This window comes from Centroberyx gerrardi, chromosome 3 (assembly GCF_048128805.1).
Source record: "Centroberyx gerrardi isolate f3 chromosome 3, fCenGer3.hap1.cur.20231027, whole genome shotgun sequence".
Lineage (NCBI taxonomy): Eukaryota > Metazoa > Chordata > Actinopteri > Beryciformes > Berycidae > Centroberyx > Centroberyx gerrardi.
Genome location: NC_135999.1, coordinates 5,114,933 through 5,142,926, shown reverse-complemented (window position 1 = coordinate 5,142,926; position 27,994 = coordinate 5,114,933). Strand labels below are relative to the sequence as shown.

Here is a 27,994-nt window from a genome sequence, read left to right as displayed (position 1 = left end):
CTCCCATCCATCCCCCCTCTGTCCTCCACTTCCTCTCTCATCTCATCTCCCTCTGGCACCGGCGCGGCTCGGCATCTCGTCATAATTCCCGTCGTTCATCATCATCATCATCATCATCATCATCATCATCATCATCGTCGTAGTCGCTCCCCTCCGTCCTCAGCGTTTGCGCCTCCTCTATCCCTTGCAATTCCGACCCCTCAGGTTTACATGACGTGCGGGTTCAACAACACACACATTTAGGTCCTGATTTCAAAAGTACGCAGATATGCAGGTACTGTAGCAGCTGTGTACCCTCCCTCCCATCCATGCAACCTCTCCTCCTCTTCATCTCTCTCCCTCTCCGGCATGCACAACACTCTCTCTCCCATCATCATTCAGAATAAGAACAGATCTCCTTGGCTGCACTGTTATTGACAGAGCAATTACCCAGTGGAATTCCTTACCGATTCAAATTGCACGTATACAAAATAAATGTACCTTCAAGAAGCATCTGAAACGGCATTTTCATGGCTAACCATTTGTTGCTGTACAGTCTATTCATCTTATCCTCCTCTCTCCCTCATATCTGCCTTCTTCCCCTCCATCCACCTCTTCCCCTTCATCACTCGCCTTCTTCTCCCTCTCTACTCCAGCCTCCACTCCTCTCCTTGCTTCCACTTTCATCTCTGCCATCCCTCTCCCCCACACTTGCTTTGTGACGTTAACTGTATTGTAAAGACTTTTTGGTAGACGAAGACTAGAGACAGAATGAAGAATAAGGACGTGATCACATCGGATGCTTTTGTTGAAAGCACCTCCGTCTTTTATTCAGTTATTTACAATGGTTTGATCTTGGCAGGCGCGTGTCTGCTCCACTCTATGCGCCTCGTGTTTTGGACGCAGCACGTTTTGGGCGCTGCCCTGGGCGCTCCGAGTTGAACATGTCTCAACTTAAGCTGCGCCGCACATTACGTCAACGTCAGAAAGAGGAAAAAATTAGCAGCGCCTGGAGGGAAGTCAGCAGCCTCCTCACAATTTCTGGGTGAGTAATATTAACTTGAACTATATCCAGTTTCAGAATGGACTCCTCATCCTCTTCTTTAACAGCAAGCAGAGCAATCGCTAACTTTCTCTTGTCCATTTTTATTTTCAACGTCATCCCCTTTGTTACCAACACTAATTAGACAGCTGCATAGCAAGGAGAATGATGTAACCTTTGACCTCTTGCTCTCTTGCCTCCTATCTGATCACGGCTTCACTCACTACATTCTGGCTCCCTCCCTTCACCCTTTTCCTCCTCGTCTCCCTTCCTCCCTCGCTCACCTTCTTCTGGTCCCTCCAGCGCTGCTGCAGCTTGGCGTCGAGGCGGTTGGCGGCCGTGGCCCACTGCTGCGCCAGGCGACGGATGCGCCGCTTCATGAAGCTGAGGGACTCCTTGCCCGTCCCGACCTGGTCCAGCAGTACGGAGAGGTCTGTACGGAAAGCAGCCTGGGGGGGGGGGGGGGGGGAGGTTGATGGAAAGTAAGGGGAGAGAGGGGAAGAAAGGGATGGAGAGTGGAAGAAGGTGGATATGAGGGAGGAAGCGAAAAGAGACAGAGATAGTGAAAGAAGTTAACTAAGCTTTCTATATATTTATTGATGATTATTTACATATTTATTTACTTATTTTCATTGTAAAACTCATTTTTGATTACTATAACATACATATGAATGCTGATCTATTGCGCCAGAAAGGAACCGAGAGCAGGTGGGAAAGATGTGAAAGAGGAAAATATGTCAACCGCATATTTTAGTAGACAAACTGATGTAAGCAGGCATTACATAATGATTACTGCAACACTGTTGCATATGTATGTCTTCATGGGCGTATGTGCTCAAGCCTAAGTGTGTGCCATGTGAGAATCGCTCCTTTTCTTGCATGTGATGATGTAATTCTGTATCCCCTGTGAAAACACTCGCAGGTAGATTTTCAAAAGAACAAAAGCATATTGTGTCACCTGACGCAAGGCTTGCCTCGCCGACGCTAACAGTTTGGAGAACTATTTCGAGAAAAAGTGTGTCCTAGGAGATCCTGTCACCCTGGAGTTTAATAAATAAAAAGGCACATCTATTTGAATTCTTTCAGTCGTGGTTTTAGAGTTTTCCCTCTCAAGGAAAAAGCAGAATCTTGTGCATTCTGCAACTAATGCTAAAGCAGACAAACAAGGTAGCCTTTGCCGCTCTGAGAAGAAGAAAGTTGAACAGAAAATGAATCTATGCTCTATCCGTTTGGGTGCAAGACGCAGGCAGAATGTAATCCACATGTGGGTCACAGGGGAAGACGGAGGAGAGTGTATCGTTCTTCATTTACACCGACGTTCTGCTCTACCTTCTGAAAATCTCACCGACTTACTGCCACCGCAAAGTCTAAAGGGCACGCTCAGACTGCACACACACACACACACATGCATAATGCACACGCATCGCTTTTAGTGCTATTTTTACCGTCCGCGACCGCTTTGTGTTCGCACACAAACGCAGCAAAAGGCTGACCAAGCCGGTGCATGAGGAATAGCCTGGGCTGCTGCACTCACAGAGGCACCGCTGTAATTGGGAACAACAGCAAGGATGAAGTCTAGTCAGCCACACACACAACACACAAACACACACACTCTCTCACTCACAGATGTACACGCACACATACATAAAAGGCACACGCAGAAACGCACACACACATACACACACAAAAAGGCTGGTGATGTAATCTGACTTCATCCTGTGAACTAGTTTCTATGTATGTGCTGCTGAGAGTGTTAGAAAAAGTAGAGCGAGCTGCAGCATGGCAGAGCACGAAGTGTATTAGGTTGTATGTATGTGTGTGTGTGTGTGTGTGTGTGTGCAATTAAGAATTTCCTTGATGCCATTTGGTGGACACGTTTATCCCATACAGTATGTGGCTCCAGAGGGAATTGCACCCTTCACCCTGGCTGTATTAGCACCATGCTCTACCCACTGAGCTACACAGGACCACCCATTAATGTGAAGAACAATGACGTTAATCGTACACTTTGCCACTGCTCAGCTCCACTCCTCATTAACATCAAGCTAACAGAGGCATAACAGAACGGTAATACGACTGCAGTACCTGTTAGCGGCGTATGTACAAGTACGTTTGTGTGTGTGTGTGTGTGTGTGTGTGTGTGCGACCCCGCAGCCCGCTCACACTGTGCGACTGCGTATTTAGTTGTGAGTGTAAGGAGTTTTAGCCCGCTCCGTGACCTCGGTGTCCGGGCCGAGGAGAATAGAGGAGAGCGGATAATAATGAGGGGGATCAGGCCGGTGTTAATTAGTAGGGAGTGAACAGGGACGGGTGAAGGTTAACTACCATGTAGTCAAGGGGGCAGACAGCTCACTCTGCTCTGCTGCAGCTCAGCAGCTACTGAGGAGAAGACACGGTTACCCTCTCTCTTTTGATTGGCTCAGTAGACAGGTGACTGACAGGATGGAGCCCATTATTAATCACTGTCTTTTTTTTTATGTCTCCAACTTTGTATTGGTGGTCAAACCAGTACTTATGCAAAAGGGATTGTGTCCATTTTGTCAATTCCAACAGCAAACTGAAAGAGATATTGCCTAATCTAAAATGCCTTTACATCTGTTTTCCTTACTCCAACATTCTCTATCAATTACAGGATTGAAGCTTTATGGCGGTTTTATGTTTTCTTTTCAAAAACATTAATCCCCTCTGACCCTTATGTGACTCTTAGTGAAACAAGGCATTAATATTTCAAGAGTTTGGTCACTGACTGTAGAAGAAATTAGGAGGCTGACAGCTCATGAAAGCTTAACACAAAAGAACATACAGTACATATGGATGTCTATTGATTTTTATGCTTGCCAGAAGGACAAGCGTCTACGTGTGCTGATGTTGCTAAGAGGGTGTAGCAAGGTAATAAACTGCTTTCAGAGGTCATTTTTGCCCCCTTGATCTGTTGTTTAGGGGCATTTGCATGGCATATCTGCAATTAAATACTCAACTTGTACCAACTAAGATTTGTTTTAAGTCGTAAGGTAATATCACATGAACAGAGTGACAATCAGACATTTTCTGCTGACTCAGGCTGCATACTCAGGTGTTTTCTGATTAGAAACCGCTCCATTTTTTTTTTTTTTATACCCAGAACACACTGGAAAGACATAGGCGGCGTTCACATGGGATATTTGGCATCTAACCAATTCACGGACAAAACCACCTTGCTGGCATTGTTGTGGGCGGGTCTCGAAACCTTTTGAAGCAGTCTGTACAAATGTCATTGGCTGATGAAGTCTGTCAATCCCTCCAAACACGTGGGATATTGTCAGTTTTTTGACATATCACAAATGCTCATGTGTACCTTATAAATATACCTTGTAATTATCAGGCCATTTCTTCCCCCTAATTTTTAATTTCACAGGCAGTTTATGAATTTGCAAGAGCGTCTTTGACCTGCATGCCTGTTAATTTCTGATCCTGAATTGTAGCATTTTCAAATGTCCTCGTCGAACTGAGCATGTCTGAAATGCCTGGCTGTGCTAATAACCTGTTTTGTATTTTTTTTTCTGTAGCAATTTCAAGCACACAAACAGGGAATAAGCAAGGACAAATAACAAGGATCTGCAATGGGATCGCGTCTAGGTCATGTTGTAAAAGAAAATCTAGCTGTATAAACACATATTGTACTGTTCAGCCGCCGGTTTGTGTGCCACGGATATCAGCTAGAAAAAGACTGGATGCCAGCGCCGGTGAAAGGAGCGGCCACGAGAGAGGCTGAGATTCTATTCATAGAGCGCTAGGCAGCTAAGACAGCTAAGTCCTCAGCTGCCCTGTTACAATTCCCTGGCAACGGGTTTTAATGTAAGTTAATCATAATGTTTAAACGGGCCGGTCTGGATTATTTCCTTTCAAAAATTGCCTCTCTGTCGGGCTGCCCTTCCTCACATCACTGCCGCAGCTGTGAAGTTACTTTAGTGATTGGCAACGATGTGGTGAATCAATCTTTTTTAGTGCCGACAGAATTGTATGCCAACTTAATGTCAGCTATGGGACATTTGTCTTGTGTTTATTTAAAACAGGGTATGCTTTCCTGATTGGTACATTTTCTTGTATCAGCTCTGATGTTTCACTTTATTTTTGTCCATGTATTACTGAAAAATAGGTTGAAAAGCTGAAACTAATTACATATTGGTTTGTATACTTGTAGTGAATAGTATAAAAGATGCTCCTACACACTGTATCTGCATCTGTGGTATTACACTGCAGCAAGAAAATGACTTTTTGATTATAGGCAACAATGAAATTAATTCCATTATTTCACTTGCATATGCTAAGATCTAATCATTCATAACTTTTGAGCTATACATGATAGAAACATGGGGTTTAGATCATCGTTTTTCAAATTAAATCATCTATCATTTAAATATGTGTTTATTGACCCTTGAGTGAAATAAGGGATATGTAGGTGGACACCTTACACATTGTTGTATTGTAAGTGGGCATAACAAGCATAACATGCTTTTGTGTCGTTTGTGTATCTCTGCAGCCTTACAGTGGTGTGTGTGTGTGTGTGTGTGTGTGTGTGTGTGTGTGTGTGTTCACTGTACTGTCCTCACCTGTCTCTTGGCGGCCTTGCCCTGCTGTGCATGCTGGGTAGGGGGGCTGCTGTGGTTCCTCCAGGCCAGCGGGGGGCAGAACCACTCCACCTCGCTCAGGTAGATCAGGAAGGAGCAGTCGGAGCCGTCCACGCCGTAGAAGGCGTAGCAAGGGTCCGACGTCCAGCGGGCACGCATCCACTGGAGGGTGTATACACACACACACACACAGACATCAGAGAGGATTATGGGTTGTAATACATTCTCTATTCTATATCTTGTGAGGGGAAATGTGTAGGTTGACACTCACATCTACTTTCCCGGGGCAGTCTGGGAAACGGGGGTCTCTGGGTACCTCACACTGGCCTGACGTCCCGTCTCTCACAGCTGAGGAGACACAGTCAGTGAAACGACACCTTCAATATTAAACCATAAAAATTATTTTACGAGGCGGGTGAGATTATGAGAGAAGTTTGGGCTTCTTCAACTTCTTCACTCGGAGACCAGAAGGAGAAATGTATTGTCTTGCCCGGGGAGCCACACTAATTAAACATATCACAGTGGTACTGTCATAGTTTGATGAAGTGACGCATCAGGTTCCCAACCATGTTGAAGTCACACTGAAATTAAAAATTACTTTTTCAACTTTTTAGCTCATTCTATCATACCATACACTGATTTGACAGTTTATGCCAAAAAAAAATTCTTGCATTCTTATATCAAAATCTTATTATTTTTACCCCCTGGAAAACAGAAAATCTTTAGTGGTGATGTCATCATATACCAGGAAGTGTACAGAAAAATTCCAACCGATAAAACCATCACAGTCCGTGGGCTTACTAGCTCAGTTAAGTCGACTGGTTTAAAATGTGAATATTTATTCTCCAGTGAAGATAATTAATTCCAACAGCAATCACCCAGAGTAATATTATCCATCAGCTCATTTAGCAACCTATGGTGCATGTCGAAGCTCCTCTAATCCAGGTTTTATTTCTTTTTATCTATTATTTTTTTCCACTAAATTGAACTTGTTTGACCCGCAGACTCCCTTAGGATTGTGTATTCCAGTGCCCTTCAGAACCACTGGGTTACAGTATCACTCACATTTACAGCTTCTCCCACTAGCCTGTGGACATTTTATGGCAAGATACTCTTTCTCCCTTAACATCATCATTTCCGCTGTGCACCATATGTGCTGTCGGTGCCCATAAATCCCCCAGGTTCCCCTTTTGCAACATCCCACCGTATCTGCTCACGCTTATTCTCCGGGCCTCGGAAAGCGGCGCAGCCTCATCTCCCGCCGCTGCCAACCATCCTCGGGTCGCACTAGCAAATACATCTGCTCACTCGGGCTGCACTCACTGCATTAATTGCTCCATTGACTTAGTTAACTGCCTCTCTGCTGCTGATGTGAGGCGGAGAAAATGAGGGAGAGAGAGACACGGAGGGAGAGAGAGATAGAGAACTGGAGTTACATCGACTGAGAGGGGAAGTTACTATGGGCTGATGCAGCTTCGTTTTTTCCACCGTTCCCTACTCCTTCATCCCCCTCTCTGCTCTTTCTCTTTATCTCATTCCCTCTCTCAGGTCTCTCTCTCTCTCTCTCTCTCTCTCTCTCTCTCCCCCTAGACCAACAAATTTGCCCCCTCTCTAGATTCCGTCTGTTTCCATTTGCCTAATGAAAAAGAGACATTTCTCCACATAAGTCTTCCCTGGGGCTTCTGTCGACTCAAAGCACACACACACACACACACACACACACACACACACACACACACACAGGCAATCCATTCAACACAGAAAGATTACGCCGCCAACAAATATGATTACAATAGCAAACCACTGTAGTGACAATTAAAACTGTGGTCAACTAACTAGATAAAAACTTGACTCCTGTCCCTGCAAGACAGAACATAAAAGCCTTATTGGAGCTGAAGGGGAAGGAAATTCTAATCACGTCCCCCTTCTCTCTCTCTCTCTCTCTCTCTTTCTCCCTCTCTCTTTTTCTCTCTCCTGTTGTTCCCCCTCGCGCACGCCTGACCACGAGATAAATAACCCGCCACTGAGCCGTATGATAATAAAGTCTGCCGGCAGCGTTTCAATTCATCTGTGATTAGAGAAAGCAGCAGTATTTTCATTTTGGCGCGTGCTGTCGTCCCTGGCGACGCAGTGGGGAAAACAAAAGGAGATGTAATGCTCATTTATTCCCGTGTAAAGAGTTGGGCAATTACCCCGAGAGGGAATAAGTGAGAGGGGGGAAGAAGGATGATCATAATGGTGATTAGGTTTTGTCTCTGTGTGTGTGTGTGTTTTTGGGGTTGAAATTCATGTGTATGTGTGCATTCATGTGTTTGAGTACATTGTTACCTGCTTACAAAGGAGCTCATGCAGTGAGATGTGTCACGAGCTCAGAATTATTTATGATTTGATTAAAAAGTGCAAGATTCCAGAAGTCAACAGGGTTGCAGGAAAGTAATAAAACAGAGATGAGACGTAGAAAAAAAAATGACCACAGCGTTCCGCCGGCACACTAGTACTTTCCTGTCGATTTGATTTCTTTTGGGCCGTCTCACATTAATCTCTCATACTAACTTACTTTCCGAAAAAAAGTACTCTTCATCACTTCATTATCTCGCAATAAATGCTCTCTGGTGTTGGCATCGATCAAAGCGGGGAAAACTGCAGGGAAGTGCACACCGCATGCTCCGCAACTCCCAATTCTTCAGATTTTCATATTCAGCTTAATGTTTCTGAGAACTGGTGTATTTTACGTAACTGCTGCATAGAAAATGTGCTACTCCAATTTGGCCGTTTTTCTGTTTTTTTGTTTTTTTTTGGAGGCGGGGGCGTTAAACTGAAACAGTCCATTGTGTTCTAAGTGCATCTCATAACACTGAGGCTTTGGAAACTCCTTCAAATCCTATGGTGTAGTGTCACAAATGCATTGGTGTAGTGAGTAGTGAGTTTAGCACTAACACAAATTGAGTTGAAATCGTACCCTTGAGAGTTGTGTTGAGCTTATTACAGTACACAGTAAGGACACTGTGGCCATTACTGAGCCGCTACATTGCCTGAGTGCTTACAATGGGCCTTAAGAAATATTCTTACACGGATATATAAAAAAGAGACATCATGTATTAATCAGTTAAGTATTAATATGATCAGTATTTGTGTTTTTGGGAAGATCATCTGTGGATGAGACATGGTACCACCTTACTGCAAGTCAGTTCCTCTCGTCTCCCATAACTAATAGAAATAATAGAATAGCAAGTAAATCTTATCATCCACACCCATGCATTATGTACTACACTACAGTCCAAATTGAGCAATGCTGTATAATTGATCAAGAGACAAACAACAGGGTATCTGCTGGTTTCACAAAGCCAAATTTGAGACTTTTTAATGCTACCTGGACTTGAATTTAAAACCAGTTTAAATAGCAAAATAAAGAACATTTTCACAGTTCACACTTCATGAAAGCTGTGAAACTATTAATGGGCAGAATGAGAAAAAGGACACCGGGAAATTAATTCTTAAGGGACATCTGTGTTGCTATTGCATGGTAAAAAAAAACAAGACCTCTAGTAACTGCATTTAAGACAGATTTAAGACATTTTAATACTATATTTTAAGACTTTTTCAGACTTCTCGAGGGTCCACAGATACCCTGAACAATCATGATGCTATTTGTCACCTCTTTGGTCATCATATATGCCAATAACTCATTTAAACACAGTGCAAAAACAGAAGGACAGTAAAATGAGAAGGTAAAGGCATTACATGATGATGATGATGATGATGACAGTGTCACGATGATGATTAATAGTTTTTAGATAGATGTGTTAATTTATCGAAGTCTGTCTTTATCATCGTCTGGGCACTACTGCTTTATTATTAACTTGTCTTGTCATTTTTCACTACATCTCTGTTGCACCTCGAGCCTGGAGAAACTATATTTTGTGTCACTGTGTACAGTCTGTGTATATTTGGAGGTATATATGTAGATTTATGCAGCTGGGGTGACAATAAAGCGGAACTTGAGAACTTGAGATGATGGTAAGTACTGTACCTCGTCCTTGCACCATGCTGTTCTGCAGTATCTGCTCCACCCTGATGGCCATGTTGGAGACATTCTGGGCTATGGCCTGGATCCTCTCCACCAGGCCAGCCGGCTGAAACCTGCACACACACACACACACACACACACACACACACACACACAGAGTGAGAGAGAGGCATGTGACAGTGAGACACGACTTCACGCTGCTCTTTGATCCCAGAATGTAAACTTGACATGAAAAGAAAGCGCCAAGGACAAAAAAAAGCCTAAACCTCGGCACCGCCCCAGACATCCTCTCCAGCCTCTTCCCCTCGTCACACTCGCGGCTCCCAAAACTCCTTAGAAAAGGGGGGGGGGGGGGGGAGGGATTCTTTCTTCTCCTTCAGTCCCTCGCCTGCTTCAAATTCTTCCACCCTCTCCTCATTCGCCGATTAGTCTCTCTCTCTCTCTCTCCTCTTCAATTATTCCCCTTTTCTAATTGTGTTTCCTTTTCTGCCTCTAATCTCTCTTTTTTTCCCGTTTCCCACTGTTTTCTCCCCCCCCCCGCCTCTCTTTTTATGCCTCCCCTCCTTCCCTTTTTACATCTCAACAGATGTAAAAGTGTTAGTGGGAGATGCAAATTGGTAGACACTTGGTTGGAGCGTGAAATAGAAAACGGCCTGCACTGTTAATACTACTTCCACTGTGGAGTAAGAGACTTCCTGTTCACATAATAAGATTGGGGAATGTGTGTGTGTGTGTGTGTGTGTGTGTGTGCTGCATATGTGTGTGTGTGTACTGTATATGGTGGAGTTTGAATTCTGCCTATCCTTGTTTGTGTGGTCACTGTAGTTGTGTATACCATTTTCAAGGCATCTAACTGCAAGCTTGTGTATGCAAATATGCTCACACTGCCATGCCCGTGTGTGTGTGTGTGTGTGTGTGTGTGTGTGTGTGTGTGTGTGTGTGTGTGTGTCTCCCTGCCTCTCCGTATTGTCTAATCAGCAGACGGCATTAACCCTCATTAAAACCAGGGGGCTTTATTGCAGCATGGTAACACATCGTCCAAGATTCAAAACAATTGATTGATTGATTGTGTGTGTGTGTGTGTGTGTGTGTGTGTGAGGATGGAATGCGAGGCTGCTTAACTAACTAAATGTAAAAGAGAGAGAGAGGGGGAATATGCAAGGAAAGCGCATTTGTCACTTTATAAAATGTAAACAGAAAATGGAGACAGCCATCAAAGCTGCTCACTGCTCCATTAACAGCTTTGTAAGTGTCATCCTTAAACATCTCTAAATCTGTTTGTGTGCTCTTTAATGTGTTCACTACAACAAAAATGCCATTTTCTCTGGTACCTTTGACTTTCACGAACGATGAAGATTTAATACACAGATTATAGTAATTTACAAACACTCATATCTACAGGGACGGCAGTTATCTCCAAAATGTTTTAGAAATATGTGGAAATGTGACAATATGCAGTCATGTATTTGCCTTTTGTTGTGTATGAAAAGCTTTTAGTCTGCTCTTCGGGTTTTTCTGCACTGAGTAAGTAAGTAAGTTAGTTATAGTCAAGTTCGAGTGAGATCACACCTACAGTTTGTTTTCTTTGAACCATAGCAGCAAAGTTTACTTCATCCGGCCAGGTTAGAGACTTCGGCAGAGTGAGTGTGTGTGTGTGTGTGTGTGTGTGTGGAGTGGTGGGATCAAAACAAATCAGATTCCAGTTCCTGTAACTTTAGCTAAGCATGATGGACTTGTCCGCAGTCCTGGCCACTGACCTTCTCTGGTGTTCATAACAGTTAAGAACACATGGAGAAATAGCTGAATATGAGCATCAGTCCAGACTGCAGTTCAGTACTGCCCTCACTTCATTTCGTCATGCTTGGAACTGCTGCTCATCAGACGCCAACATCACATAAACCCTTGCGTTTTGGGGTTGATTTGTAGTTGGTTTGAATTACGTTCTGCTACCTGAGTTCCAAAGACATTGTTCGCACCTGCCCAGACAAAACAAACTAAAGAAGTAAACGCTAAGGAGTTTAAATAAACCTCTCCAAAACGTGCTTTGTGCGAACGCGCCCTTAAACAAAGTTATCTTAATAAAAGGATACGACAGAAGTAATTAGAATTTTACTCCCCTATTCTGTGCAGTACGGCGCGCAGGTAAGCGAAAGTTATTACTTTATACCGTCTTATAATGAGATTCAGCATTATAGAAGGCAATAAAATAATATTAAAACATTAATATTATTACATTGAGCTGTTCGCACAGGTTGTCAGCTGTGTCGCAGCCGCCGTGGCACCCGTCCTATATAAGCTGGGCTCAATTCGGCCCTCGGGACAGAACCTCTGGGCGGTGCGCTGGGTAACCCCTGCTACTGTAAAGCTCTCTTTAGGGGAGGGGAGGTGACTGTACAAGTCGGCCTCCACGAGACGCGACCTTCTAATCTCACCTCTAATGTCTGTCACAATGAGTACTCGTCCCGGGAGATGGAGAGAGAGAGAGAGAGAGAGAGGCTAGGGCAGAGAAATGGAAGGAGGGGAGGGAGGATTGAACAATGAGATCCAGAGAGAGGAGAGAGAGATTTGAGTTGAGGAAATATAAGGGAATGAAAGCAGGCAGGAAATAAAGGGAGGGAGATCAACCACCCGCACCAGACAGACAGACAGACAGACAGAGAGAGAGAGAGAGAGAGAGCACCAGGGGGACCTTTCTGTTAAAAGAGAGAAAGGATAAAAATGAAGAGGTCCTCGGCGCCTTCGCGAGGAAGCCGACAAAACAGCTCGATGGAAACATTAAACGATGATTATGATCAAAGGATACAAGGATATACATATTTGATGGCCCACTGTTGCACGCTCCCCGCCATGAAGCTCCCCCCCCCCCCCCCTTTTTGATGAACGGAGACAGTTGGCTCCTTTACAAATGAAGGAAACAAAACACAAACCAGAAGCAGCAAAGAGAAAACACAAAACGGGGAGGAGAGGATGGGGAGGGGGAGAAGAAGCGAAAGAGAGGAAAACGCGCCGGTGGGTGCCGAGCGGCAACGAGAGCGGTCCGTAAGAAGAAAAGAGGACGCTAATAGAGAAGGGGGTGATAGAAAATCAATGGCAGCTAGAGGGAGAGTTGCTACGGAGACAAACAGAAATGTGTTTACTCTTTCTCGGTTTCCATCACCCTCTCTTTCTCTCTCTCGCTTTCTAATGAGCTCATCTTCTTAAGGGAAGAGGACAGTTATGGCCGCACCCCCCCCATCAGCCAAAGCTGTCAGGACCAGGTCAGAGATGTGAGTGTGTGTGTGTGTGTGTGTGTGTGTCTGTGAGAGTGAGAGAGAGAAAGGGAGAGAGAGAGAGAGACAGACAGAGAGGGAGACAGAGAGGGAGAGAGAGAGAGAGAGACAGAGAGAGAGAGAGAGACAGACAGGCAGAGAGGGAGACAGAGAGCGAGAGAGAGAGAGAGAGAGAGAAACAGAGACAGAGAGACAAAGAGGGAGAGAGAGAGAGAGAGAGAGAGAGAGAGAGAGAGAGAGAGAGAGAGAGAGAGAGAGATAGATGGCACAGCAGTGGGGTGTTAAAACTGTCACTTCCAGGCTGTTATCATCATACATACACACATCACATGCACACACACACACACCATTTTCTCATATACAGTGACATAGAAAACGATATTGAAACATCATGTGCCCCAGTTGTTTATATTACTGTCACAGGTTATTACACTCATTAGACTGAAAGTGTTTCCTTTTGAATTAATTGTTCCCCTCACGTTGCTGAAATATTTCCAGTAAAGCCGTTGATTTTATGGGTGCTGTGGGGGAAAAAGCGTCCTCCTGGGATAAAAGTTGTTACTGAGTGAGTTTAGATGGGTGCTTAAGGGGAGAGGAGAGAAATGGGTGACGCCGAGCCGGAGCAGTGATCTTGGCAGAGAGTACGCCCGAGGGGAGGCTTACCAATCTCCCTCCTCATCCACTGCACGCTAAAACGGAGTGAATCAACTCCGCATCCTTTTCTCCTCTTTCGTCTCTCTCTCTCTCTCTCTCTCTCTCTCACACTCCTCCTCTCTCTCTCTCTCTCTCTCTCTCTCTCTCTCGTTATTTTCTCCCCGTTTTCTGCTCTAACGAGTGGCTGCCCTGTGGGCGAATCGCAGGCCGGGGCCTCAGACATCAAGTCCCATTCGCCGCTACACGGGAGTGTGTCAGCACCAATGAAGCTCATGCAGAGATGAGCCTCCCGCCCAGAGTGTGTGTGTGTGTGTGTGCGTGTGTGTGTGTGTGTGTGTGAGTGTGTGTGTGTGAGTGTGTGTGCCAGAGTGGCCTGGATTCAGGATATGTTTTTAGAAAGCCCTCTCCTCCCATTTGCTCCTTCTCCGCTGGCAAAAATCACACTTCGCCACGTCACTCATAACTAACTGCCATGCTAGTGTGTGTGTGTGTGTGTGTGTGTGTGTGTGTGTGTGTGTGTGTGTAAAAGAGAAGAGGTATAGAGAAAGAGTGACAGAGGGAGGGAGCAAGAGACACAAAGATAAGGAGAGAGAGAGAGGGGGGAAAATGAGTGATGGAATGAAAATCACTGGACTGAAAAGAGATGTGGCCTATCCCTGCTGTGACGGTCACAGAGCGCGCATGCATGTGTGTGTGTGTGTGTGTGTGTGTGTGTGTGCGGCCATTAATCCTGCAGGCTATGTGCTCAGTCAGGGGTCTGTGCCCTGGTCTCACGCCCAGACTAGCTTTAACAAGAGTCACCTCAAGTGAACTAACACACAGACACACATGCATGACACACACACACACACACACACACACATACATACTAAACTACTCTCAAAGACAAACATTCTCTTCTTCAAGTGGGAGTCATCCAAGCAACAACACCAAGGGAGGACAGGTATGTGTATATGTGTGTGTGTGTGTGTGTGTGTGTGTGTGTGTTTGTGCATGCACCACACACCCCTATCTCCTTAGTCAATATGCTTTTCATTCCCTTCCCGAGTCCAAACTTTCACTCCGGCCCTTATGGCTGCTTCGCTCCAAGGATCCATTCAGTCTAAACCAAACAACGGCGTACTCAGAACAAAACAAAATGGATTTTGTTTTTTGCAGTTTGCTTTGATTTTCATTTCACATTGTTCACAGCTTGTAAAAGAGAACTACTCCTCGAGAAGATCTCATATGAGAAGTAAAGCAAAATGAGATGAAATAAAGATAAAAATAAATCCCCAGACAACATGAAGAGCTGAACCGCATGTAGCAGAAGTTGTACGTGCAAATCTCTCTGAGCCTGGAGGGACTTTCCTTTGGCTCACGGTGACTGATGTTCGGCCTCCTGTGCGGGGAGTTTGACTTGTACATGGAAAATATATATTTTTCAATGTTCATAACCCCTCTAAAGACAAACATCTGGTTTGCCTCAATCTGTACAAACATTGTTAATGCAGACAAACCTTTTACGGCCTTAAAATACAACTCTCTACTTGTTACAAATTGATGATTCCTTGTATCAAAGCTCAGTCGAACAGTCTGACAGGGAAAATGACTTCAGTCCAATGAATCAGAATGTAAACACAACAACCAGTAGGCTAGTGGGGCAACAGTGTTTCAACGGGTGGCATACTGCAGTCATAGATTGGAGTTTTAAAGAGGCTACATGTAGGAATTTCTGATTAACATGCTGCTGTGATATAAAGAGTTGTTTCATTTGCTCATTTTTGGAGTTTCCCAAGAAAGAGTATTATTTCCCAAGAAATAATAACAGCCAGATAATGTAATAACTTTTATGAAATGTAATAAAATGTCCCTCTAACATCACATTATTACATTAACCAGCAATTATTACTTCATTGTAGGTGAAACACACAGAAATTACATTCCATTCTATTTCTGTGGTGAAACATAGCTGATGATGTAATAATATTGACTAATTATGTAAGTTAAGAGTGCAGTTAAAAATATGCTCCTTATGACATAATAATCACAACCATGTAATAATGATGTATAATGATGTAATTTATTACATTAACACGTTTTATTACATTTTCAACCCATTTAAAAAGGGACATTTTATTACATTTCGACAAGTTATTATCAGTTGCCACACACCTCTCTGATAAACTCATGAGTTATATGAAAAGCAGCATGGATAGAAAATAATGAATCATGCTTTTAGAAAACATGTCATAATGTTTTTAGGGAAAATGCTACCTTTAAATCAACCAGTCCAATCACTAGACATTGATTTAGTTTCATCTGAGTTGAATGACGACAGTTGAACCTGAACCTACACTGCCTCCACTTTACAACAGAACAATAACTAGACATTGATCCCAGTTAACCAATCATCACCATCACATATTCAATCCTAATTAGTCGTTGACAATAACCAATGCTGAACCCCCTCTTCCACCCAAACCACCCCCACTTTAAACCCAGACAATCACTGGACATTGATTTCGGTTAACACTTGTACCATCCTTGTTAGAGTCGCTGACAATCAGCAGAGTTGCACCCTGAGCGGGGGAACCTCTCCCTAGTCATGGCCTAGGAGTAGAACGCCCCATTACTAGACATTGATTGCAGTTAACACCGATGCCAGACCCTATTAATCGCACCATCCTTCCGCTCCCGTGCCCCCACGCAGACCTGAACCCGAGTGCTTATCCGGGATCATTTAACAAGGTTCGGGGAAGTGAGGGGATTTCTGTCAGAGCGCATCACATCATTCCCGCTGTACTGAGTTTAGTCAGGCTGTTTGAAAATGAAAGGAGGTGGAATGAAGAGAACGGTGGATAGAAAAGACAAATTGGATGTTTTGGTACTAAGGGGGCAGGGAGAGGAGCAGTTTGATGAAAGCAGCAGCAGCAAGGTCATACAGACTTGTCTGTTTGCAGCAGCGATTCTGCGGTAATAGGCAGCAATTTCCACAAGCGATGGCATGAGGGAGAAAAAAAAGAGGGTGAAGATGAGAGCAAAATAAAACAAGATGAGGACTGATGAAGGAGAGAATACGGTAGTCGAGATAATAGTGGAGATATGGAAGGGAGATGAAGGATAAATGACAGTGGGGAATGTCAATGCTGGTGTCCATACAGGACACCAGCATGGAAAGCAAAACATAACCTTGGAAGCAGAAAGCAGCCTTCACAGAGCCGACCAAACCCACCAACTGATATTACAACGCAGCTAATGAGGGCTCACATTCTCTAATTAGCATTACACCATCAACATTCGTTTTTTCATTAGAAGTCATGCAGACAAGAATAATGGTTTGAATGTGTTTTGGGCAAACTCAGCCCGTACCAACAGTGTTATGTGGTAAAATGTTACTTGGTCGCACATTACAGTAATATTATCCATTTGTTTTCATCATGATCGGTAGGCCTATTATTGTTGCCGTATTGGCCGTTTACAAGATGTACAAGATATTTTGTTAAGGATGAAGTCCTATCATTAATGTGTCCAAGTGACATAGCTGTTATTTGGTATTCTTAAAAGGAAAAAGGATAAAGCATGTAAGAAATGGTTACATTATATTTCAGTGCTTGTAATAAGCCAAGGTGTTAATTGAAGCACAAGGTGAAGACCTGGCAAGTGTTTGATTTCTGGACCCATTACTAATGCAAGTTGACCAAAGGACTGTGTATGCATCATTACTCATAACTGTTAACACAATTAGAGAATGACTGTTCTGATCATAGTTTCTCTGTTATCTCTCTACCTACAATACAGATAGTCATGGAATTCTGGACAAAGTCATATCTAACAATAAAAAATATTCTCAGATTTGGGTCCGAGAGAAAAACTCCAATCAAATAGGGGTCCGTGGCTCTAATGTGGACTAAATTAGGGGTCCTTGATATGAAAAAGGTTGAGAATCACTGGCATAGAACATTTGAAAACCCACTGAAATAAAGGAATGTGAAATATTTTCCAAGAACTTTATTATCACTCTAGGTCTTTGCACTTGCCTGAGTTTTAGAAAATAAGAAAAGATTTAAATCACCTATTTTTGGGGTGAATCACAAAAGCAATGTATCAAATAATTGAATATATTGCTGCTGTCTGGGTAAGAATGAGAGATGTAATATTACAATTTTTGAAATGAGTAATGAGTTGTATGCGTTATGAAGTTTTGCGTATTTTGAGTGGCCAGAAAAACACTGTTGATTGCCAGCATCGATTAAAAATAACACGCAATCAGACTGTAGACTGGAGAAACAAACACTGAGCAGACCGTACCTGTTGATAGCGGAGCTGAGCTCATCCAGGCGCCGCGTGTCGGCGGTGGAGGTGTTGTCCAGTTTGGACAGGCTGTCCATCCTCTTCAGAATCACCTCCAGCATGTCACTGATCTTCCTCAGCACGCCACGTGACTCCACGCCGCCCAGCACTGAGCGGAGACAGAGACAAGGAGGGACAAAGAAGGAAATGAATGGAAAGACGGACAAAGGAGCGCATAACAACCTAGCGACAGAGCGTGTATGTAAATCTCAAAGCCCGCAGCTCTTCTGGCCCGCCGTACCGTCTGTCGATTTTGTTCGTTTTGTTGTTTTGGACCACCGTCTCTGTGCACTTCAACTGCAATGCACGTCTAATGCAAATCCCTCTCTACTGTGCGCTACACAATGCAAAACTCCTCAATTAGATCGGCGAGGAGGCACTCACTGCCTTCCCTCCCTCTGTGTTGCCTACCAGTGATGTTTTGCTAGCTGATAACATGTTATGAATAAAAAATTGAGAATTTTCTTCTAAAATGTAAAAATACACTCGTCTTATCAGCCTATCACCAGTCTCAATACAGAGATTACCATCAAACAAAGTGGGGCAGCAGTAGAAAAGAGCATCTCATCCCCACTAATTGAGATACTGTAGATTCTCTCCATTTGCCCAAATGAAATTCTAGTGTCAGGTATGGACTCAACCATAGGAAGAGAAGAATCAAAACTTAAGAGTGAAATCCAAACGGTCTCCTAAACAGCGGTGAACAGCGCTCCATCCAGAGAAATAAAAAAAACAGAAAGTAACTTGATCCTTGGTTGACAAAATGATAGCACTTCTACAGACTGGAGTCTCTACATTTTCTAGGACATTGACTGATGATTTTCTTTTTTTCCCCAAAATGAATATATAGTGTTTTGGAAAATTCTCTCTCCAAATGTCTGTGAAGTTCTTGGGTTATTACTGCAAGAGTAAGACAATTGCTGTTCAAGTAGTTTGTATTGAGTTTTGCAAACTTTTTGCTTTTCATTTATGACTTGCCATGCTTCATTTGAGCTGATTTGAGGTCGTCGATGGCCAGTTTTTTCACCAAATCAATTAGAATGCACTGCGCATCCACCGTGCCATTATGCTGGAACTGGCAGATACTGATGTCTGAAAAGTGCCATTTTCAGAGGGAGAAAACCCACCCCCAACAACATCATAGCAGCAGTTTGTTCGCTTGAGCCCAATATGAGTCCTCATCTTAATGTCTGAAATCCAACAGCCTCGTCTATGATTGCCTCGTTATTTAACCCGTATATCTGCACCTTTATCTCTCTCATTTCCTCAACTGCCTACAGTAGTGTACCTTGCTCAACGCTGTCATCTGATGATCCCTTGTCGTGAACTGGCTTTTGTACAGGCCAGACACCCAGACACTCTAGTGCCTGATGTCTGAGTGCAGGCTTAGCTTCATATCCTTTGATACCCTTTGATATGAGGAGGAGAATTTCACCAAGACTATGAGTTATGAAAAGCCAGGAAGGGGAACTAATTATGTCGAGGCTCTCACACCATCTCTCTCCCTCTCGTCTCTTTCTTTCTGTCTATCTCTGTCTCTGTGTGACGGCCAATTTATTTCTTTCACCTAGCATAGTAGAGAGGGCTCTCTGTATACAGTGAGGAAGGGTTGTGTATGTGGGGAAATGGGAAAATGAATACGCTGGCCATCAAGGTTGACAAGTCAGAGTCTTCACACACACACACACACACACACACACACACACAGGGAGGCAGATATAGAGACAGTGAGAGAAAAAGAGAGAGAGAGAGAGACAGAGAGAGAGAGAGAGAGAGAATGTACAGGGACTGGATAAAAGGCGTACTGGACCTCATTAAGAGAATTACACCGACACTGCTAAGGTCAGAGCGCTGTCTATGAATTCAGTCTCAATACAGAGATTATAATGGCCCAGAATGAGGAAGGTCACTGAAAGGTGGAGACACAGGTGGACGACTTTCTTATTTAATGCCTTGGCGGGGGTAATCTCTCTCAATCTGTCCATCCCGTCCTTTTTAACTGCCCATAGAAAAGGAAAGCGGCACTCCAGAGTATATATATATGACGACCTGAGAGCAGAGGAGGAGACAAAATTGTGGCTGAAGTAGTGGCTAGCTCCTTTTTTTTTTTAAAAGAAGGGAAGTGTGCAGTTTATCCTCCTTAAGCATTTCCACCTCTGGGCGATTGTAAAAAGTCTTGAAGTCTTGAAATGAGAGAAGGCGCATGCAGGGACTCAAAGCGGATGTAAAGTGGGGTGCTTTCCTATCTGGAAGAAATATTCTCATTGTGTTTCTTTTGCAACATTATCATCCACATATACAGTATACATCTCTCTGTACACTCTACAATGGTGAGGCCAATGCATGTGTTTATCTGCATAAGTGAAATGTGAAAATGGAGGGGAAACATCATTGCTAATCGTTGACTGTTACCTTGCCTCCTTTTTCCACTAAGACCAGCTATAAAATGATTTGACAGTAGATCCAACTGCACAAACCAATGGTCAGAGACACATTTAGTGGGATTAACCATGAAGTGCAAATGCAAAGCGTCTCCAATCCACCGATAGCAACTATGTTAACACATATAAACTTTTGCTTGTAGATTTAACCAGAAGCCAAAGCAAATCAAACAGGTGGCAAGCAGCTAGGATAGTAACATAATTGTCAAAAATGCATCGTCAGGATGGGAAACAAGCAAGATGAGGTGTTTACTGACAAGTTTATTGCATTTCAGTGAAGGAAATCTGATTTCATAGTGTATACTGTCAATGCATTTTAGTGTTAGGTGTCATTATAGTCCAGCTAAATCCTATCTAGACACAATCCGGATACAAGAAGCATGTTCATGCAAAGTAAAGACGGCCAAAGAGAACTTCAAAGTGATGGCATCATTACATCTTCAGTAACCACAAGCGATGCAGCAAACCGCCTAATAAAATAAGGCGTGGGACATAAGAGACACAAAGGTCAAAGTGTCTTCTTCTAGTGTCCAATCAGGCCGGTCGGTAGGGCCTTATTGACATTGTAATCACCTGGGTTGCGCTGTCCGAACGCTCCGTCAAGCCACGCGTCTGCAGGCTTGACAGGCAATTACAGCCAATGGGCTCCAATGCCTAACAGCGCTGGCACAAGGTCATATCGTCTCCCTCCGCCCCCTCCAGCAGCCGCGGGAACGGTAAGTTCAGTGAGTTATCTCCTCAGCGACAGATGTATTCGGCTGTGATTGACGGTGTCATGTCCTTTGCTCGTGATGGATCGCTGTGTCAGACTGTGGCGGCGGGTTGCTTTGGAAGACATCTTTGTGATTGGCTGATAATGACCTCCATGCTGAGGGTCAGGCAAATGGAAGGAATGGTCATGATGAGCTGATGATAATGTATAATTAGGGTTTAATTATTACTTTTGAAAGTCAATGCCGAAAGCAATATTTTGGGATTTTAGTTGCCGATTGCAGATTTTTTTCTTCCAGCGTTTAATATCTTTCAATTTGACCATTTTCATGCTCAAAGAAGAATTTTATTCTTGGCCGGTTGGAAAAGCCTCTGAAACAGCATTTAGACCATCATGGGATACTAAAACTCTCTGAAACCCATATTACAGTCACAATGAGAGCATATTGAGAGCATCTTGCTTCCTTATTGTGATGTATTTCCTGTTGAAACAGGATATTGGGATGGGACATAATGAGCGGAGGGATCATTCAAAAGTGTAAACCCATGGGATATCAGTTGGGAGAGAGACGCAGTTTTATTGGATGGGAGGGGCGGATGGGTGGGATTGTTGTTGATGGTAAGAGTTAGGGTTAGGTTTAGGTTTAGGGTGATCCTGTCTGTACTTGGGTGCTAATGGAGTGCTGTATGACAGTATTCTGGGCTAGAAAACCAAGTTACCTATGCAGTATTCCAGTGTCTGATGTTCAGCAGTACAGCAAGTGGAGCAAAAGGGAATGATTCAACAGAGCCGCAGGGTGTAAGGGCACCAAAAAGTTAATTAATAGGTTTTTGTTATGTCCCCGTGGTGTCATGTGTCAAATATCATTTCTAGTCAGGGGGCTAATTATTCTCTGCGAGTCTTTGTTTCTTGATGAATCTCCGTGTCAAAATTTGGCCACCGAGGCCGCACTCCCATGGATGGTGAATGATGAGTCTAATGAACGAGATACGGCTTTGAAAAGCTGACCCATGCTGTGATGTCATCGGGTACCTTATTAAAAGACTCATTGGAAACCAGATCGAGCCTTTTTAATGTCTTTGACTGAGGCGGCGAAATGTAGTTTTATTTGCAAATACCAATTTAAAAAGGACAAGTGCCAATATTCCAATAGCTCGCTTAAACGATGCCGTTATATGGAAGATGGCTGCCCTCATCTGATGAACCCTCATTCTGATCTCATTGGTTTTATGTGTATGCAAGTGAAGGGCACTGTGACCACACATATCTGAGGGACGGGAGCGTAGAGGAGAGGCCGGATAATTGACGGCAGCAACATTACTCTGCAGTGTGTGACTGCCAGATGGAGATGGGTTGACTTGCTAAAACTGAAAAGGCACCAGAGTCAAAGACAAAACAGGACGGTGCTGAAAGAACAGCGCACGGAAAAACAAAACATGATAGCGGAAACATGGAGAGCAAAATTAGCGAGAGTTGGAAGAAAAGAAGAAAGCATGAAAAACAGAGAAAGGCGGAGAAAAAAAAGCGCATGGACAAGAATAGGGAGGAAAAGCCAAGTAGCGGCCAATTTCGCCTCACTACAGCGAGTGTCTGTATTGAGCCTCTGGCCATTGTCTGTGTGCTCATTCTAATCAGGCCATCACTGATCACAGATTACATGGGAATTAACACCAGAGCTCCCACAGGCCCCATGCTGTCGCAGAAGCTAGTCCATTGTTTGCAGTGCGTATTGACAAGCTCTGACTGCTCAATACAATGACAGCTCCGCCGTCAGAAGACAACCCTGCATGTGCGAAGAGTCAGCTTTACGGACTGAAAGAAGCAGCCTCATGATCTTGCTGATTGCGATGTATTTTTGAAGTAACACAATGGCGTCTGAATGGATTTCACCGGCCTTGAAGCAATGAAATTTACTGAACACCAAAAAAGACCAAACCACCTTTTCAATTCACATAATTCATAACTCAAATAATCAAAAGGACCAAAGCGGAATTAGGAGGTTTCCACACAGCAGCAATAATGGACACTTTAATACAGTGAGGGCAAGGAAGACGTGAGGTATGAGAGTTTAGGTCTTCATATGCATAAATCCTCTAAAACCAGAGAGCATAATCTGACAGTTCTGATCCTGCTTCAAATTCTCTGTACAGAGATGACCAAAGAATCTTTAAAGACGGGAAAGTCAGATATGCCAGAGACAAACTGTAAAGCCTGCAGCACAATTTGGGAAGTCCCTGCCTTAGTGATGCATTCTACCTTGGCAATGACACCGACAGATATTGTTGGTGCAATTTCAGAGCATGAACGCTAACTAGCAAACAGTAGGACTGATGGTGATTAACAAAAGCAAGCCAGTCAGATTGTCCTTCTTTAATTTATTTAACGTTATCCATCCCCTACATTACAAATTATGCTGCAGGCTTTGGATTTTGTTTCCAATGAACGCTCATATGCATGGCTCTAACGTATGTGACTTTTCCCTCTTTACAGATTGCTTGCAGATGACAAGCCGGTAAAAAGGGAAGGGGTAGTTATCCCTGCTCTGACCTTCCTTTCAACGAGAAACCCCTTTCAGACCCAGCGAAGCTACTGTTTAAACTAATGCTGGAAAATTACCATTGCAAATGCCATCATAACCATTATGCGAGAGATAAATATTCCATCACTCGTGTGCAGGGTGGTTAATTTGCATTGTGAAACATGGAGGCTAATGTTAAGTTAAATTCCTTGCTGAAACTCTGGAGCGAGTTTATAATGGACGGCAATGGCTGCCTCTAGGTCTGTATGCCTAGAAAGCTGAAATTTAGCAAGAACAGCAAAAAAGAACAAAAACAAAAGGCCACAAGCATCATAGGAGAGACCAACCGGAACCACAGTAAAATGTAAGTAAATAGATACCTACAGCAGGTTAACCTTAATGTTATAGAAGATAGATTGTTTGCCATATAGGGCTCTACTGTGCAAAGATGAAATGGAACATCAGTGGAAATTGATCATGCTTCTGTTCATCCCTGCTTTAGAGTTTTGTATCCAGATGAGCAGTGTTGAGAGGGCTTGAGAGTAGAAGTTGAATGACCAACTGCACTTCACTACGAGGTATAAACCAGCGGCATTTAAGTACTGCCGTTCTGCGATACTTTGATCATAGTGGTCCAAAATTCAACATTTCACTCTCAGATCCTCTCATCTGGCTCTGCTCTCCCCCGTGTATTCATTTGGTATGAGCCAATTGATGTGACACTGCCCTGCAGTGCCAATTATGCAGTAATTGCATCTTTGATCTCAAGAAAAGATAAATTAGAAGATACAAAAAAAAGGTAGCAGCCTGTAGACAGCTAAAAAAGACACCAAATAACCAATATTTACCTTCGACTTTAAAATGTGCCGGGAGTTATTTATTGTGCATAATTTATCTCATGACTTCAAACAAAAGTCTAGGGGCCTTCAGTCATGAATCTGGCATGGCGTTCCCGTGCCATTGGAGTGAAACACTACCTGTTTGTGGTGTGTTTGTGGAAGATAAATCCAGACTTAAGATTCAATGAGGGTAAAAGCAGTGAGCTAACAGGACCGAGCTGCTGGCATACTATTTCATGCCGTGTTTGGCTTCCCCCGCTGGCATGGGGTGGAATAAATCAGCATGCACGCCTGCAAACGCACATCAGCCACACACACCCACACACACACACACACACACACACTCACACACACACCCTGCCCTGCGCTAGCCACCATATTGGACTGAATATTTAGTGTCACGCCACATCATATTTCTCCTGAGGACTGAAACGCGTGAAGCGTGAACGGAATCCTTGTTAGTGTCTCTAAACGGACTACTGAAAACTGAAAGAGAGATTGTGTGTGTCTGTGTGTGTGTGTGTGTGTGTGTGTGTGCATATTGTAGCCTACACAGAAACTTGGCTGCTCCCCTATCCATTTCCAGTTTCTGAGCAGCAAAATCTTGACAGTAGGGATAATTAACATTAACAATTGGAAATGCAATGTGTCTCCAGCCAGATGCAACTTCACTAAGAATCCATACAGCATAGTAAAACTAATATAGCAAGTCGCTGTGTGTGTGTGTGTGTGTGTGTGTACATGTGGACCCATGCATGTAAAGTGAGTTAATAAAATAACCGCAGCATGTCCGTCAGCTTGACTGTATGGTAATGGCAAGGACAGAGAGGGTCACACAATACAGAAAAAGCTCCGCCTTTCCTCCATCAAAACCCTTTATGTCACCAACTTCAAAAACTCACACTTGGCCCAGGCCGGGTACAGTATGCGTCTGCGTCAATTGCACCATCAAAGAACGGCTTTTCATGTCTTTGCACAATGGGGCGCCACGCTGTCTGCTGGAGGACTCTTTAGAGGCGTGGCAGCCGATTACATTAAGATCGCTTTAACAACTTTAACCGTTAGGACAAGAGAGAGGCAAGGAGAAGAAGAGAGGAGACAGAGAGGGGCGTGTGTATGAAGTTGAATGGCTTTCTCCATTAAGGGCCGACGCTGAGCAGAAAAGGTTTTAACGCAGCGGGGTTCCTCTTCTATTAAAAATGTGCGATTGTGCCCCGAGGTGCTCTCTCTGCTTGTGTGTGTGTGTGTGTGTGTGTGTGTAGGTGAAAAGGACAGGGGTCACAGAGAGGGCAGTCTACAGCCGCATACAACATATGGTTGGATGTCTGTTCTGCCATTTTGCATACCTAATTGAATTAAACTGAATGCTTACCATATGACTCATGAAGGCAAAATGCCCACCATAGCATGACAGCAATTGAGTGCCGTATATCTCAATGCATTCCAGAGGGGTTTGGATTTGGATTAGCAAAGCTCAAACACACTGTACAATTAATACAGACAATATAGCACCGCTAATCAAATACGGTGTGATCCAGTAAAAATAGCAGACTGTGAAATCCAAATGTGGAGAAATCTCAGTTGACAGGAGAGTGAGCGTAGCGGGAGGAACGAGTATTCACCTGCAGCGGAGTTATGGCAATTTGAAAAGGTTTCCCTGTCTCCACATCTCAAGAATGAGCTCTTTCTTTGAAAATGAAACTGTCTTGAAGCAGACTCTCTATTGTTTGATATGTGGTGGGTTCGCCAGACAGCTCTGAACTATAAGCCTTCCTACGGTGAGTAATCCAGTGGCGCGGGCGTGCGTGTGTGTGTGTGACTGGGTGTGCGTGCATGTGTGTGTCAGAACAGGATGGTGTTTTGATTGGCTAGGGGGGTGTTTGCATATTCATGAGGAGAAAACCATTTGGAGCTTGATGAATGCTGACAGAAGGGCCTGCCGGATAGGAGTTGACACAGCTAAATGAACTGGAGACTGATGTCATTTTGTTACAGGAGCGCACACACACACACACACACACACACATGCACGCAGGCACACACACAATAGCACACAGGATAGAAAATCTGGTTAACACCCACAGCAACTACCACCTGAGACACACACACACACACACACACACACACACACACACACAAACTTTGAGTGTGCCTGGCTTGCATGTGCTTGAGACGATGGCTATAACACCCTCCATTCTCCTTCATCCTCCTCCCTCACCCCCCCCCCCTTCACTTCTCCCCCACCCTCCCTTCCTTCTTCCTCATCCTCCTTCATCCTCCTCTTCCTTCTCTCTCATCCCCCCTTCTGCTTCAACCCTCCTCCTCCTTCACCCCCCCCTTCCCCTCACCTCTCCTCTGCAGTAAAGCGAACAACACAATCACCAGTAAAACTCCTTTCTCATCCCTCAGCAGACAGGCAGACAGACAGACAGACAGACAGGCAGGCAGGCAGGCAGACAGACAGACAGACAGGCAGGCAGACAGACAGACAGACAGACAGACAGACAGACAGACAGACAGACAGGCAGACAGGCAGACAGGCAGGCAGGCAGACAGACAGGCAGACAGGCAGACAGGCAGGCAGGCAGACAGGCACTTAATGCCTCGCTACCTCTCCAATCTCCAGTACATCTCCTCTCCCCGTCTCCACACCCACATTCAATTACTACAAATTACATGCAGTTTAATTATTACGGCGCAGGAGCTCTACTGTTCATTAGCCAAGGAACGACAGGACTGAGTGCAGACAGAAAGAGTGGGATGGGCTTTTTTTTTTTTCTTTTCCATTTAGCTGCACACTGGGAATGTAAGTAGTTGGTGGGAGTAGGCTTTGAGCAAATGAAAATGCAGCAAATGAAGCATACGGGAAGTGAGATATTGTGCATGCCAATGATCTGATGGACGATTTAATAGATATGAATAGATAGATATATGAAGGCCAGATATGATGGACAATCAATAAGGCAATTTGCACTTTACAGAATAGACTAGACAAGAATAGAATAGAATAAGATGCACATATCAAATGAATAGCTGGTAATGAAGGAAAAATGCAACATTTTGCTCCATCTTCATTCCCCCTTTTGGTTCGGCTTTTGACATTTTCATTGTTCGCTTGCTTTAGACGCTTTCTCACCATTCACCCGCTGATGTCGAGGCAAATTGGATTCCATGACGGGAGATGGCAAAGATGAGAGGACGCCGAAAGAGAGAGAGACAGAGAGAGACGGCTACAGTGTCTATTAATGCTGACAACTTCTGTCACTTCTTCTTTGGGTCCGTCTGTTTCAAAGCGGTAAACAGAGGAGGGGATGAAGAAAGAGAGGGTGTACGGCTGTAATCTAGCTCCCCGCGTCTCTACGGCGCGCCTTTAATTCAACCCCCCCCCCCCCCCCCTTCCCCTCTCCCTCCTCTCCCGACTTTGTTCGCTTACACATCCTCTCTACGCCATTCTTTGATTTCTTTTTTTGTGTTAAAAAAAAACATTCAGCTTGGATGAGATCTCTCTCTCTCTCTCTCTCTCCTTCTAACATCCTCCGTCCTCTCCACCGTTTCCCTCTACTCTCTTTCTTCC

At 44.0% G+C, this 27,994-nt stretch overlaps 1 protein-coding gene across 1 annotated transcript in view; it reads right to left on the bottom strand.

Moving 5' to 3' along the window:
• The window catches only part of LOC139929594 (alpha-1,6-mannosylglycoprotein 6-beta-N-acetylglucosaminyltransferase B-like), a 113,645-nt gene that overhangs the window by 61,839 nt on the left and 23,812 nt on the right, over positions 1-27,994 (bottom strand). Inside the window, exons 3-7 of the mRNA XM_078290728.1 lie at positions 17,869-18,019; positions 9,659-9,768; positions 5,900-5,967; positions 5,611-5,790; positions 1,306-1,470 (exon numbers count right to left, since the gene is read on the bottom strand). Coding sequence (XP_078146854.1) covers positions 1,306-1,470; positions 5,611-5,790; positions 5,900-5,967; positions 9,659-9,768; positions 17,869-18,019 — 674 coding nt within the window. The remainder of the gene's footprint in view (positions 1-1,305; positions 1,471-5,610; positions 5,791-5,899; positions 5,968-9,658; positions 9,769-17,868; positions 18,020-27,994) is intronic.